This window comes from Pongo pygmaeus, chromosome 4 (assembly GCF_028885625.2).
Source record: "Pongo pygmaeus isolate AG05252 chromosome 4, NHGRI_mPonPyg2-v2.0_pri, whole genome shotgun sequence".
In the NCBI taxonomy this organism is placed as follows: Eukaryota; Metazoa; Chordata; class Mammalia; order Primates; family Hominidae; genus Pongo; species Pongo pygmaeus.
This window is the reverse complement of record NC_072377.2, coordinates 74,626,728-74,641,843: the sequence shown is the minus strand read 5'-3', so window position 1 is coordinate 74,641,843 and position 15,116 is coordinate 74,626,728. Positions and strand designations below refer to the sequence as shown.

At 40.2% G+C, this 15,116-nt stretch overlaps 2 protein-coding genes across 24 annotated transcripts in view; one reads left to right on the top strand and one right to left on the bottom strand.

The window, feature by feature from the left end:
* The window catches only part of CCDC125 (coiled-coil domain containing 125), a 69,921-nt gene that overhangs the window by 52,455 nt on the left and 2,350 nt on the right, over positions 1-15,116 (top strand). For 11 of the 20 annotated variants that reach the window (XM_054489850.2, XM_063664883.1, XM_054489849.2 and 8 more), the window contains one exon: positions 1,566-3,906. In XM_054489850.2, coding sequence (XP_054345825.1) covers positions 1,566-1,871 — 306 coding nt within the window. In that variant the 3' untranslated portion in view covers positions 1,872-3,906. Of the gene's footprint in view, positions 1-1,565; positions 3,907-15,116 lie in introns of those variants that run through there. The other 9 variants (XR_010126397.1, XR_010126398.1, XR_010126399.1 and 6 more) reach the window with 3 other exon arrangements.
* CDK7 (cyclin dependent kinase 7) overlaps positions 7,434-15,116 on the bottom strand; it is a 43,464-nt gene continuing 35,781 nt past the window's right edge. For all 4 annotated transcript variants that reach the window (XM_054489840.2, XM_054489838.2, XM_054489839.2 and 1 more), the window contains 3 exons: positions 11,704-11,853; positions 8,050-8,197; positions 7,434-7,632 (listed from right to left, as the gene is read on the bottom strand). In XM_054489840.2, the coding sequence (XP_054345815.1) occupies positions 7,604-7,632; positions 8,050-8,197; positions 11,704-11,853 (327 nt within the window). In that variant the 3' untranslated portion in view covers positions 7,434-7,603. The remainder of the gene's footprint in view (positions 7,633-8,049; positions 8,198-11,703; positions 11,854-15,116) is intronic.

The following is a 15,116-nucleotide window of genomic DNA, read 5'->3' as shown; positions in this document are numbered from 1 at the left end:
GGGTTTCACCGTGTTAGCCAGGATGGTCTTGATCTCCTGACCTCGTGATCCGCTGGCCTCAGCCTCCCAAAGTGCTGGGATTACAGGCGTGAGCCACCGCGCCCGGCCTGCCATCTACATTTATATATATACAGTTTGTGACAAGTCTGCCTGTTTATTGAGGCATTTTTAAAGTGTTCAAGGCATTTCCTCACACGTTATATCCTTTACAGTCCTGCTACCCACATTCCACAGATGACTCAACTAAACTAAGACACTGAGACTCAGGTTATATGAACATACTTATCTCTAGACTGTTATATATTTGCATACAAATATATGAAAGCAATTTTATATACAAATAACTTCAACATTCTTTTATAAATATGCACGTTGATATATTTATATGTTGATATTATATATCTATCTATATATACACACTTCATATAGATCTATATTTTCCCTTCATTTCCAGATGACTTGCAAAATTTTCAATGCTGTCTTCTGTTCTTTTAAAAAATAATTGTCGGGGCTGGGCGCAGTGGCTCACGCCTGTAATCCCAGCACTTTGGGAAGCCGAGGCGGGTGGATCATGAGGTCAGGAGACCGAGACCATCCTGGCTAACACGGTGAAACTCCGTCTCTACTAAAAATACAAAAAATTAGCCAGGTGTGGTGGCTGGCACCTGTAGTCCCTAGCTATGTGGGAGGCTGAGACAGGAGAATGGTGTGAACCCAGGAGAGTGGAGCTTGCAGTGAGCCAAGATCGTGCAACTGCACTCCAACCTGGGTGACAGAGCAAGACTCTGTCTCAAAAAAAAAAAAAAAAAATTGTCGGCCTGGCATGGTGGCACACATTGGTAATTCCAGCACTTTGGGAGGCCGAGGCGGGTGGATCACTTGAGGCCAGGAGTTCGAGACCAGCCTACAAAAATTAGCAAGGTGTGGTGGTGCACGCCTATAGTCCCAGCTACTCTACTCGGGAGGCTGAGGCCCAAGAATCACTTGAGCCCGGGAGGCAGAGGCTGCAGTGAGCCAAGATGGCATCACTGCATTCCAGCCTGGGCAACAGAGTCAGACCCTGTCTTAAAAAAAAAAGAATTGGCTGGGCACGGTGGCTCACGTCTGTAATCCCAGCACTTTGGGAGGCCGAGGTGGGCCGATCACAAGGTCAGGAGATCGAGACCATCCTGGCAAACACAGTGAAATCCCGCCTCTACTAAAAAATGCAAAAAATTAGCTGGGTATGGTGGCAGGCACCTGTGGTCCCAGCTACTTGGGAGGCTGAGGCAGGAGAATGGTGTGAACCTGGGAGGCGGAGCTTGCAGTGAGTGGAGATAGCGCCACTGCACTCCAGCCTGGGCGACAGAGCCAGGCTCCGTCTCAAAAAAAAAAAAAAAAAAAGAATCGTGAATAACATGTAGTATAATGTTTGGGGATCAGGTGATACCTAATTTATTCATACTGATGGACAGATCAATATGAATATTAGGGTTGAATATTTTGATAAAATAGTACAATATTCCTTTCTCTGAATATATTCTGTGATTTATTAACTTGTACATGTTTAATTTCTGTGCATGCAGCTTAATGATAAAGAAGAAGCTTTGGCTCATCAAAGAAAAGTTAGCTACATGCTTGCTCGGGCGTTGGAAGACAAAGACACTGCTTCAAAAGAGAATAAAGAAAAAAATCCTATAAAAGAGAATTTCCCTTTCAACAACCCCTGGCGTAAGACTTCAGAACTCTCTGTTTTGGGTGATCCTATACATTCAAGTGTCTGCATTTTAAATTCTGTGGGCTGCATTTGTTCAATCCAGCACTCTCAAATAGATCCAAACTATAGAACTCTTAAAAGATCCCATTCTTTGCCATCAAGTGTCATATTTTAAAGACAAGCCAGTTGAAATTGGAACTGAGAGTTGTTTATATTGAGATACTTTGAAAAATGATTTTGTAAATTTTGCTGCATCTTGAGAAGTTGTACGTTTCCTAGGTATTTCTAAATTTTAGGAGGTCGCTTAAATCAAATATTTTCTACATTTTCTTTTTCTTCTTTTGAGATGGAGTCTCACTCTGTCACCCAGGTTGGAGTGCAGTGGTGTGATCTCGGTTCACTGCAACCTCCGCCTCCTGGTTCAAGCAATTCTCCTGCCTCAGCCTCCCGAGTAACTCGGATTACAGGCATGTACCACCACACCCAGCTAATTTTTGTATTTTTAGTAGAGACGGGGTTTTACCATGTTGGCCAGGCTGGTCTTGAACTCCTGACCTCAAGTGATCTGCCTGCCTTGGCCTCCAAAAGTGCTGGGATTACAGGCGTGAGCCACCACACCCAGCCTATTTTCTACATTTTCTACAAGAAATTAGTATTCTGTGTTGACATTTTATTTATAAATTACATTACTGTATTTATAAATTACATTACAGGCTGGGCATGGTGGCTCATGCTGGTAATCCCAGCACTTTGGGAGGCCGAGGTGGGTGGGTCACCTGAGGTTGGAGTTCAAGACCAGTCTGACCAACATGGAGAAACCCCGTCTCTACTAAAAATACAAAAAATTAGCCAGGCGTAGTGGCGCATGCCTGTAATCCCAGCTACTTGGGAGGCTGAGGTAGGAGAATTGCTTGAACCTGGGAGGCGGGGGTTGTGGTGAGCCGAGATTATGTCATTGCACTCCAGCCTGGGCAACAAGAGCGAAACTCTGTCTCAAAAAAAAAAACACATTACAATGTTTGCCAACATCCTAAAACAAAAAATAATGATTTTTGGGAAAAAAAAAAAATTATTTAACTATTTTGATTGACTATAGGGATCTTAGATTGGCTAAATCAACAATATAGCAATGTATCTTAATGCTCTAAAAAGTAACAATACCTAGGAGTGACTGAATGCTAATTTCTGGAATTCATTTATCTTGTTTTATTTGCCTTGTTCAGTATTTTTCATTTGCCATATAAAGTTTAGAAATAACAATTTCCTTAAGTTAACTTCAATAAGACAGTTATGATGGTGGGACCTTGGCAGAAGTATACTGAGTCATTGCCGGCTATGTTCATGGCTTCTTGTCAGGGTAGTAACATTTTGCAACCAAATCTGCACAGATTTGTAGCCAAGTCTACAAAGTGCTTAACAGCTCTTTTCATTGCATCCTGTGAGATGGTTGTGATGATCCAGGAAATGGGGTCTCAGGAATCTGAAGAAGCTGCCTGAACCAAGGTGATTTCTAGTTTTTTTGTTTGTGGTATGTGAATTGGGGTGTGTGGGGGTGGGGTGTGTGTGTAGACAGGGTCCCACTGTGTTGCTCAGGCTGGGCCCAAACTCCTGGCCTCAAGGGATCCCCCTGCTTCAGCCTCTCAAAGTGCTGGGATTACAGGCGTAAACCCCACAACTCAATAAAAAAGTTTTTAAAAATTTACAAAGCTCGTATTTGATCCAGCTAGGATTTTACCCTGTACATTTGTATTTCTTGTAGGCTGGCGCACAGATATCTTAAATGGCTACTAATTGCTGCTCTGTGTATGAAAACAAATGGCTATCAAGGCCGGGTGCAGTGGCTCACAGATCTGGTCTGAATCTCAAGTCCAGACCAGTCCAGAGTTCAAGACCAGCCTGGGCAACATGGTGAAACCCCATCTATACAAAAACTCAGCAAGGCATGGTGGCATGCACCTGTTGTCCCAGCTACTCAGGGGGCTGAGGCAGGAGGATGGCATGAGCCCAGGAGCTTGAGGCTGCAGTGAGCTGTGATTGTGCCACTGCACTCCAGCCTGAGTGACAGAGTGAGACCCCCATCTCCAAAAGAAAAGGCTATCATCAATACAAGTTTATCTAAATTACTGTACAGCCATACAATGGAATACTCTACAAAATGGAGAGATCCATAAGATAAAGCAAATGAATAAAGCAAAATGCATGTGTTGACAGCTGTTGTGATACCTCAGTTCTTGTCTTCTTGGTTTAAAAGAATTTAAACAAGACAGCAAAGGAGATGCAGCATAATTTATTGCAAAAGAAAAGGAGTATTTTGAAAGTTAGGTGCAGAATAGACAGTACACCTGAGAGACAGCATTCAGGGCCGGCTGCTCATAAGGGTGAGACAGCATTGATTATTGCTGGAGAAACTCCCTTTATGGGAGTTTTGCATTATTATTCATAAGGAGGTGAGGTGTTGCTAGTAATCATGTCCTGGGTGGTCCTCTGCACAGGTGCAGTAGCTGTTAATGCTTGTTCATGCATCACATGTCTCAATAGCATCTTAAATTTCCACCTAGAGCTGTGTTTATTATTATTATAATGTGCAAAGGATCAGTTTGAGGACAGGTAAAATCAAAATGTGCATGCTCTCTAGAAGGGAAAGTCCCTACTGAAGATAGCTTTGCTTAAATGAGCTCAATTACAATGTGAATGCTGAGGTTTATTGTGTTGGCTGTATGGTCATGAGAACATGGTCATTTCCTTGACTACCTGATATGGTTTGGCTGTGTCCCCACCCAAGTCTTATTTTGAATTGTAATCCCCATAATTCCCCCATGTTGAAAGAGGGACTTGGTAGTAGGTGACTGGATCATGGGGGTGGTATCCCCCATGCTGTTCTCATGATTGTGAATTCTCACGAGATCCGATGGTTTCATACATGGCAGTCTCTCCTGCTGCCATGTAAAACATGCCTGCTTCCCCTTCTGCCAGGGTTGTAGGTTTCCTGAGGCCTCCCCAGCCATGTGGAGCTGTGAGTCAATCAAACCTCTTTCCTTTATAAAATTACTCAGTCTTGGGTAGTATCTTTATAGCAGTGTGAGAACAGAATAATACACTCCTATCCTGCCTCACGTGTTAAGACACATTTTATGAGTGTCCTCAGATGCCTTTGGCACTATTATCTCCTGAACTGTTAGCTGCTTGGCTGCTTCTCCCTTGGCAGCTCCCTGTCTACACACACACACACACACACACACACACACACACACACACACACACACACACACACACACACACACACACACACACACACACACACACACACACACACACACACACACACACACACACACACACACACACACACACACACACACACGAGGAAATCAGACAGATTTGAAGCACAAGTGGGTTTGATGCACTGCTGCTGTCCTGTGGTGACTGCCACAAGACAAAGGCATGGAAGTTTCCTTAAGAAGCTGAGGGAGGCCCTGGGCTAACAGTCAAAAGGGAAATGGCAATGGAGCACAAGAATTGCAACTATAAGAACTGCATGAGCGGCCGGGCGTGGTGGCTCACACCTGTAATCCCAGCACTTTGGGAGGCCGAGGCGGGCGGATCACGAGGTCAGGAGATCGAGACCATCCTGGCTAACACAGTGAAACCCTGTATCTATCTACTAAAAATACAAAAAATTAGCCGGGCGTGGTGGTGGGCACCTGTAGTCCCACCTACTCGGGAGGCTGAGGCAGGAGAATGGGTGAACCCGGTGGGCGGAGGTTGCAGTGAGCCGAGATCGTGCCACTGCACTCCAGCCTGGGTGACAGAGCAAGACTCCATCTCAAAAAAAAAAAAAAAAAAACCTGCATGAGCTTGGTAACAGATTCTTTCCAGGGGCCTCCAAATAAAACTAGTCTAACGCCTTGATTTTGGCCTTGTGAGACCCTAAGCAGAAAACACAGCTGAGCCAGATATATGGCCTACAGAACCGTGAGCTAATACATTTGTGTTACTTTAATTAGCTGGGCATGGTGGTACATATTTGTAATCCCAGCTACTTGGGAGGCTAAGGTGGGAGGATCACTTGAACCCCAGGATGCAGAGGTTGCAGTGAGCTGAGATTGCACCACTGCACTCCAACCTGGACAACAGAGCAAGACTCTTGTCTCATAAAAAAAAAAAAAATTAACCAGGCATGGTGGTGTGCACCTGTAGTCCCAGCTACTGGGGACGCTGAGGTGGAAGGATGGCTTGAGCCCAGGAGTTCGAGGCTGCAGTGAGCCATGATTGCACTACTACACTCCAACCTGGGCAACAGAGACTATCTCACACACACACACAAAAAAAAAAGGAGAGAGAGATTCTAACAATTTATATACAATTTTGAGACCCAAAACAATGCTGTACATTGTTATGCATCTCACTACATGCATTCTTACAGAATACTAGCATAAAATCATGGAAAGATACACACCAATTTCATAGAGTCATTTCCCTCTGGGGAAAGTGAAAAGGAAAAAAATAGAAATAAAGTGAAGTATTGGCTGGGCATGGTGGCTCACACCTGTAATCCCAGCACTTTGGGAAGTCAAGGCGGGTGGATCACAAGGTCAGGAGTTCGAGACCAGGCTGGCCAATATGGTGAAACCCCATCTCTACGAAAAATACAAAAAAAAAAAAAAAAAATTAGCTAGGCGTGGTTGCACATGCCTGTAATCCCAGCTACTTGGGAGGCTGAGGCAGAACTGCTTGAATCCAGGAGGCGGAGGTTACAGTGAGCCAAGATCGCACCACTGCACTCCAGCCTGGGTGACAAAGCGAAACTCCGTCTCAAAAAAAAAAAAATAAAATAAAATAAAGTGAATTATTAAGAGGGAACCTCTGGCCAGGTGCAGTGGCTCATGCTTGTAATCCTAGCACTTTGGGAAGCTGAGGTGGGCAGATCACTTCAGGTCAGGAATTAGAGGCCAGCCTGGCCAACATGGTGAAATCTCGTCTCTACTAAAAATATTTTTAAAAATTAGGCAGGTGTAGTGGTGCATGCCCATAATCCCAACTGCCCGGGAGGCTGAAGCAAGTGAATCGCTGGAACCTGGGAGGCAGAGTTTGCAGTGAGCTGGGATTGCGCCACTGCACTCCAACCTGAATGACAGAGTGAGACTTTGATCCCCCGCCTCAGAAAAAAGGCTAGGGGGAATCTCAATTTTATCTGTAATGTTTTCTTTTTTTAGTACATTCCGTATATTAAGTTTAGATAGTATTTACTACACCACTACTACTTTTTTTTTTTTTTTTTTTTTTTTGAGACAGTGTCTCGCCCTGTCACCCAGTGGCGCCATCTTGGCTCACTGCAAGCTCTGCTTCCCGGGTTCTCACCATTCTCCTGCCTCAGCCTCCCGAGTAGCTGGGACTACAGGCGCCCGCCACCACACCCGGCTAATTTTTTTTGTATTTTTAGTAGAGACGGGGTTTCACCGTATTAGCCAGGATGGTCTCGATCTCCTGACCTGTGATCCGCCTGCCTCGGCCTCCCAAAGTGCTGGGATTACAGGCGTGAGCCACCACGCCCGGCCAACATTTTTATTTTTAAACACTACCCATGCTACTACAGATTTGTGATACTATATGGGTCAGATCTTCCAAATAACTGGTAATAATTTTTATTAAGTTTTCCCTAATGCATTTTCAATTCTACATTTCAAGAGAATTGAACTTTTCTCACTTTTGCACTCTAATCAGAAAAACCAGAATTAAATTTTTATTTTAAAATACATTTAATAAAAATAACCCATAGTTTTACATATTTTACATGTGTAGAATATTTACAAACTCACTTCTACAGCATTTACTTAATGTTTACTATTTTTCCATTATTTGCCTTTTTGGCTATTTCCCTCAGTAGTAAAATGTTGTCCAGTGTTCTCTTTAAAAAATTAGTTTCTTGGGCAATCCTCCTAGGAAACAAAAAGAACAAGAAAAAAAAAGAAGTTGTTCACATTTAACAAAGTTGACATTCTCATAGCAATTTTAACCAGTCACTGTATTCCAACTACATTATTTCACTGACACATTTTTCCAGTAGCACTTGTTAAACATTTAGCATGCAGTTTACAGAAGGAATTTATGAAGGGAACAAGGTACACATACATAGTTCCCATAATTCTGAGGTATACACAAAAGTTGCTGAAGTATTCACAATGAAAGTAAACATACCTAAAACAGCACAGTCTCTCTACTTTATACAATTACATTTATAAAAATTAAATAGCTAGCAAGCTACATTTCTTTGCTGTTGTTCAGTTGCTAGCCATACATGAGCTATTTGGAGTTTTCTAAATTCATTTAATTTCTTATAGAAGTGGGAATCTTACCTTGTTCTAAGGTCTCTGTTCTTTTCCTTTTTGTTGCCAAAGCTGGATTTGATTGCTCCTTTAAGGTTTCCACTGGACAGTTTGGTCTTGGCAGCTGACATCCAGGTGTTGGCCCTGGCCGATTACTGAAATACTTCATTTTCAGTGCCTTTTAAAAGAAAAGATACCAAAAGTAAGGTAGGTGAGTATCTGAAATGTGTTAAGGAAAATCTTACCTTCAAGATTATAGGGAGCATTAAAACTACTATGTGAATGCCCTCATTCCCAACAAAACAAAATTAATGTCAAGTATTTGCAAATGGAAATTACTACAAATAAACACCTAGGATCCTAAGATTGGCTGATAATTCCATTAAAAGACTGGCCGGGCACAGTGGCTCATGCCTGTAATCCCAGCACCTTGGGAGGCTGAGGCGGCTGGATCACATGAGGTCAGAAGTTCGAGATCAGCTTGGCCAACATGGCAAAACCCCATCTCTACTAAAAATACAAAAATAAGCCGGGCGTGGTGGTGCACGTCTGTAGTCCCCACTACTCGGGAGGCTGAGGTAGGAGAATCGCTTGAACCCAGAGGCAGAGGTTGCAGTGAGCCGAGATCGCACCACTGCACTCCAGCCTGGGCAACAGAGCGAGGCTCCATATCAAAAAAAGAAAAAGAGACTCCCTTCTAATTTTTCCATAATTAAATAGCCTATACAGGCTGAATATCTCTTATCTAAAATGCTTGGGACCAGAAGTGCTTCAGATTTTGGACTGTAGAATATTTGCATATACATGACGTACCTTGGGGATGGAAGCCAAGATTAAAAATGAAATTTATGTTTCATATACAGCTTATACATATAAACTGAAGGTAATTTTACACTTATTTTTTGTGGAGAATGGGGTCTTGCTATATTTCCCAGGCTTGTCTTGAACTCCTGGGCTCAAGCTATCCTCCCGCCTCCGCCTCCCTAAGAGCTGGGATTACAGGCGTAAGTCACCGTGCCCGGCTGAAGGTAATTTTATAAAATATTTTTAATTTGACAAAATTTTTAATTTTGTACATAAAACAAAGTTTGTGTTAATGTCCTTATGTGTAGAATTTTCCACTTGTGGCATCATGTCAGCATTCAAAAAGCTTTGGATTTTGGGGCATTTCAGATTTCAGATATTTGGATTAAGGATGCTCAACCTATACTAATTATGAGCTATCCTTAGTGAAATATTGTACATTTCCATTCTCTACATATTGAGCTCTACAGTTCAAAATGCAAAGAGAGAAACTTAAAAAGAACTTACAAGTTGGCTACACTATCCATATATATTCAAATTCCAAGTCATGTAAAATATAAATTATTAAAAAATAAGGCTTTTTAAAAAATACAGTAGGTTGGAACCAATGGTTTCTAATTCAACAATCCATTGCAAATGGACAGAAATTTTACTTGGAAGGGCTTCTCCAAGATTATTTCTATTAATTACCAGGCCAATGTTCTATAATACATTTTCTCTTTTTTTCCCCCTACTATAGTGCTGTAGATATAATACGACATTTTCTTGACTTGGGTCCACAATTCTGATAAAAATAATTATATCCTAAATGACAAGTTTGTCAAGTCATGGTTGTCTATTTTTTTTTTTTTTTTTTTTTGGATACAGAGTCTCACCCTGTTGCCCAAGCTGGAGTGCAGTGGCACAATCTTGGCTCACTGCAACCTCCACCTCCCGGATTCACATTCTTGTCTATTTACATCAGCAGCATAGTGCTGTCCAGTGGCTACAATGATTTAAAATACTTCTGGCAGGGCGGGGTGGCTCATGCCTGTAATCCCAGCACTTTGGGAGGCCAAGGCAGATGGATCACCCGAGGTCAGGAGTTCAAGATCAGCCTCGACAACATGGTGAAACCCTGTCTCTACTAAAAATCCAAAAATTAGCCAGGCATGGTGGTGTGCACCTGTAATCCCAGCTACTAGGGAGGCTGAGACAGGAGAATCTCGCTTGAACCTGGGAGGTAGAGGTTGCAGTGAGTCAAGATCGTGCCACTGCACTCCAGCCTGGGTGACAGAGCAAGACTTCGTCTCAAAAATAAATAAATAAATACTTCCTTTAGGATAATCCTTTAAGAAAGATGAAGCCCATATAAACTTTGCAAGCATTCCTCACCACTCCCAATATTATTTGCAGTAATTTAGAGATTCCTTACTTCAACAGTTGCATTTTCATTATTTATTTATTTATTCTTTGTAGAGATGATGTTTGTCGTGTTGCCCAGGCTGGGCTCCAACTCCTGGGCTCAAGCTATCCTTGCTCCTTCACCTCCCAAAGTGCTGGGATTACAGGTGTGAGCCGATGCACCAGCCTACAGCTGCATTTTTAAAGCATTACTTCTAAATCACAGCAGTTCTATATGCAAATTAGGCTAATTCTGGGCTAAAGATCTAAGAAAATACCTCATTCTAACTTTAATAAAGACATCCATGAAACAAAACTCACTTTAAAAACTTCATTCTATTAAAATACAACCCAAATACAACAACTAGTATTTTTCTGTTAAGTGTCAAACTATACTACCAATGAAAACAACTTTCTAGATAATTAAATGTGGTCTCAAGTTTATTATGATGAAAATAATATACATAGAAGTATGAGTGAAAAGGCAACAAATTACTTGTTTGAAATTAAAAGAGTATGTGTACACATGGACATTAAATAATAAAGAAAAGTTTTTAAAAAAGAAATTAGAAGAATAATTCTAATGGTAAATACCCAGCATATACCTACCTACCTATCCATCTATATCTATCTATCCATCCATCCATCCATTCATCTCCATTTATATTCACATAGCACATATTGCTAAAAAGAGAAGGCTTATACAAGCAAATGCATTAAACAATGATTTTGTAGCCTGGAACAAACCTAAAGAGAAAAAAATCTATTTTGTATGCTTAATATTACTGTACATTAATATGTTTCCATAAAGACCTGTGATCTCACTTTCATTAGTCTCTCCCTTCATGAGGTAAAATCACTGCACTGTGTTGTACACTGCTCTGCCCTAAGTTATTCTAAGGTCTTCCAAATTTTTCATGAGTTTATTATTTCCTTTAAACAGCAGTTAGTTTCAGTTTTTATTTCAAATATTTTTCAAGCTTTTGTAAGCATACAATTATATCTGACTATACCATTTCCTCCCCATTACCATGTTCTGAATGTGAAAATGACCAGCATGCATACCTGGATTGCATTATATAGGGAAGAAAAAATAAGCTGAACAAACTACTCAGCATTAGGCTTGCTACAAGATTTAAATGAATTTGTAAGAGCTCAACTGAAATATACCAGTTTCTTAACAAATAAAAAGCCTTGGTTTTCTTTTTCTTTCTAAGTATTTACAAGCCAAATATATGAAATAGACATGTATTTAAATGTCCCTAAGCAAGTTTAATAAGTGTAAACTCTCCTGTATCTCTGTGTGCATATAATTCAATCTCAGTCTTAATAGTGTTTGTAGTTTGGGGAAAAGATACAAAGTTTGTTATTTCTTAAAACAAAAACACATCTTTCCAGTATTTAAAAAACGTTAATTTTATGAAATTCTATTTTTATCAATGCTACAGTTAAGATTATTTTTATATTTCCTAGTATAAAAAAGATACACTAAAATACCTGTGTGGCCGTAATTCGAGCACATGGATTAAATAAGAATAAGCCTTGTATGAGATCTAGTAAGTCGTCTCCGGCTGCACTGAAGATGTGATGCAACGGGATTCCAGGGAAACTCTTAAATGTCACATAATCTGGAAGACTACACATGTCCTGTAAAAATAATTTTATAATTCAAACTTAAGGATTAAAGGCATATAGATTGCAAATGAAATAAATCATTTTCAGGTGATATGATGGTTTATACAGAAAATTCCAAGAAATCTACTAAAAAGTCCTAGAACTAATAGTAAGACAAGGCTGAAAAGGATATAAATTGAAAATTTAAAAATCAACTGTAATTTTGTACACTAGCAATGAATATGTGGACATCAAAATTAAAAACACAGTAGTATTTATAATCACCCCAAAAAGAAAAATGAAACAGGTGAAAAATGTAACAAAACATGTATAGGGTAATATACTATAAGCTATACAATGCTGATGAAAATCATCAAAAGATCTCAATAAATGGTGAAACATACCATGTTCACATATTGGAATATTCAACAGAGGAAGGATGTTAATTATCCTCAAATTGATTTGCAAGTTTAATGTAATTTTTATCAAAATCCTAGCAAAATTATCTTAGATATAGGACCAATTATTCTACAATTTATATGGAAAGGCAAAGGACTACAGTAGCTAAAATGATTTTTAAAAAGAACAATAAAGTGGGAGGACTCATTTTACCTGATTTCAAGATTTAACGTATAGCTACTTTGATTAAGACTGTGTTGTATTGGCAGAGAGAGAGATACATAAATCAATGGAACTCAATAAAGGACTTAGAAATCCACACAAATCTGCCAAAAGGATTTTTGAAAAAAGTGAAAAACTAAATCAATGAAGAGACAGTCATTTCAACAAATACTGCTGGAGCACTTCGACATACATGTGCAAAAATCTGAACTTGGCTGGGTGTGGTGGCTCACGCTTGTAATCCCAGCACTTTGGGAGATTGAGGCAGGAGGGTCACTTGAGCTCAGGAGTTCGAGACCAGCCTGGACAAGAAAGTGAGACCCCACTCCAACCTGGGGAACAGAGTGAGACCATCTCAAAGAAAAAAACAAAAACAAAATTGAACCTTGCCCTAGGTCTCACACATCATATAAAGGTAAACTCTAAACAGATCTTGGACTTAAGTGTAAAACTACAAAACTTGTAGAAAAAAATACAAAAAAAATCGTCACAGCCAAGGGCATAGTGGCTCATGCCTGTAATCCCAGCACTTTGGGAGGCCAAGGCGGGCAAATCATTTGAGCTCATGAGTTTCAGACCAGCCTGGGAAACATGCAGAAACCCTGTCTCTACAAAAAACACAAAAACTAGCTGGGCGTGGTGGTGCACGCCTACAGCCCCAGCTACTCAAGAGGCTGAGGTGGGAGGATGGCTTGAGCCCGGGAAGTGGAAGTTGCAGTGAGCTGAGATCACACCACTGCACTCCAGCCTGGGCAACAGAGCCAGATCTTGTCTTGGAAAAAAAAAAAAAAAGAAAAAAAAATTGTCAAAAAATCTTTGGGCTGGGCAAAAGAGCTCTTTGACTTGACAACAAAAGGATGATCAATTAAAGAAAAAGTGACAAACCTGATTACAATTTTGCAGAGGATGAAAAGGCAGCACGAGGGAAAACATCTGCAAACTACATATACTTTTTGGACTACTATCTAGAATATATGAAGAGCTCTCAATACTCAACAGTCAGAAATCAAAGAATCCAATCAGAAAATGGGGAAGAGACATTTAACTAAAGATGGCAAATAAGCACAAGAAAAGATATTCAACACCATTAACCATTAGGGCAGTGAAAATTAAAATCAAAATGAGCTATCATGACACACTCATTAGAATGCCTAAAATTAAAAAGTGACAACACCAAATGCTGGAGAGGATTCCAAGAAACTGGAGCATTCATTTACTGCTGATGAGAATGTAAAACAGTATAGCTGCTCTGGAGTTTTGTAGGTTATTTAAAAATTAATATGTAACTACCCTATGACTCAAGAACTGAACTCCTGGGCATTTATCCCAGAGAAATAAAAATATATTCTTATATAAAAAACTGTACATAAATGTTTAGAGCAGTTTTATTGGTAATAGCCCCACATTGGAAACAACACAAATACAGATGTCCTTCAATGGGTGAACGGTTGAAGTAACTGAAATAAATCCACACAATACTCAGCAGTTAACAAAAGAGAGAATGAATTATTAACATGCAATGACCTGAATGAACTTCCATTTATGATGGATATGAAAAAGTTTATCCCACAAAGTTATATATTGTGTGATTACATTTATCCATTTACATAACATTCTTGAAATGACAAAATTACAGAGCTGGAGAACAAATTAGTGATTGCCAAGAGTTAAGGAGTGGGTAGAAGGAAAGTAAGCATAGCTATAAAAGAATACCATGAGAGATTCTTGTGGTGATATTCTGTATCTTGACTGTAGCATCCTGGTGTGATACTGTACTGATTTTATAAAATGCTCCCATCTTGTAAAAGCTAGGTAAAGGGTCCATGAAATATGTCTGTAGTATTACTATTATCGTTTTGAGACAGGGACTCACTCCGTTACTCATGCTGGTAAAGCGCAGTGGCGCAATCACAGCTCACTGCAGCCTTGACTTCCTGGGCTCAAGCAATCCTCCTACCTCAGCCTCCTGAGTAGCTGGGACCATAATACGTACACCACCATGCCTGGCTAATTTTTTTTTAATTTTTGTTTTTTATAGACACGAAGTCTCACTATGTTGCCCAGACTGGTCTTAAACTCCTGGGCTCAAGTAACCCATTTACCTCAGTCTCCCAAAGTGCTGGGATTACAGGTGTGAGCCATTGTGCCCAGCCACAATATATAATTGTGAATTATATATTCACAATTGCACGTGAATAATATTCTTAAAATAAGAAGTTTAATTTTTTTTTTTTTTTTTGGAGACAGAGTCTCACTCTGTAGCCCAGGCTGGTCTCAAACTCCTGGCCTCAAATGATCTGCCCGCCTCAGCCTCCCAAAGTGCTGGGATTACAGGCATGAGCCATCCCACCCGCCAAGAAGTTTAATTTTTAAAAAATCGAAGAGAAACATCAGTAAGCAATTACTATTTAGAAAATCACGTTAGCCAAGTGCACTGGCTCATGCCTGTAATGCCAGCACTTTGGGAGGCCAAGGCAGAACTGCTTGAGACTAGGAGTTTGAGACCAGCCTGGGCATCATGGTGAAACCCCATCTCTATTTAAAAAAAAATAATAATAAATTTTTTAAAAATCTAAGAGAAACATATATACATATATGTACACCTACATGTGTGCATGTGTGTGTAATGGGTTTTATATATATAATGGGTTCACACCGTGTATATATACGACATG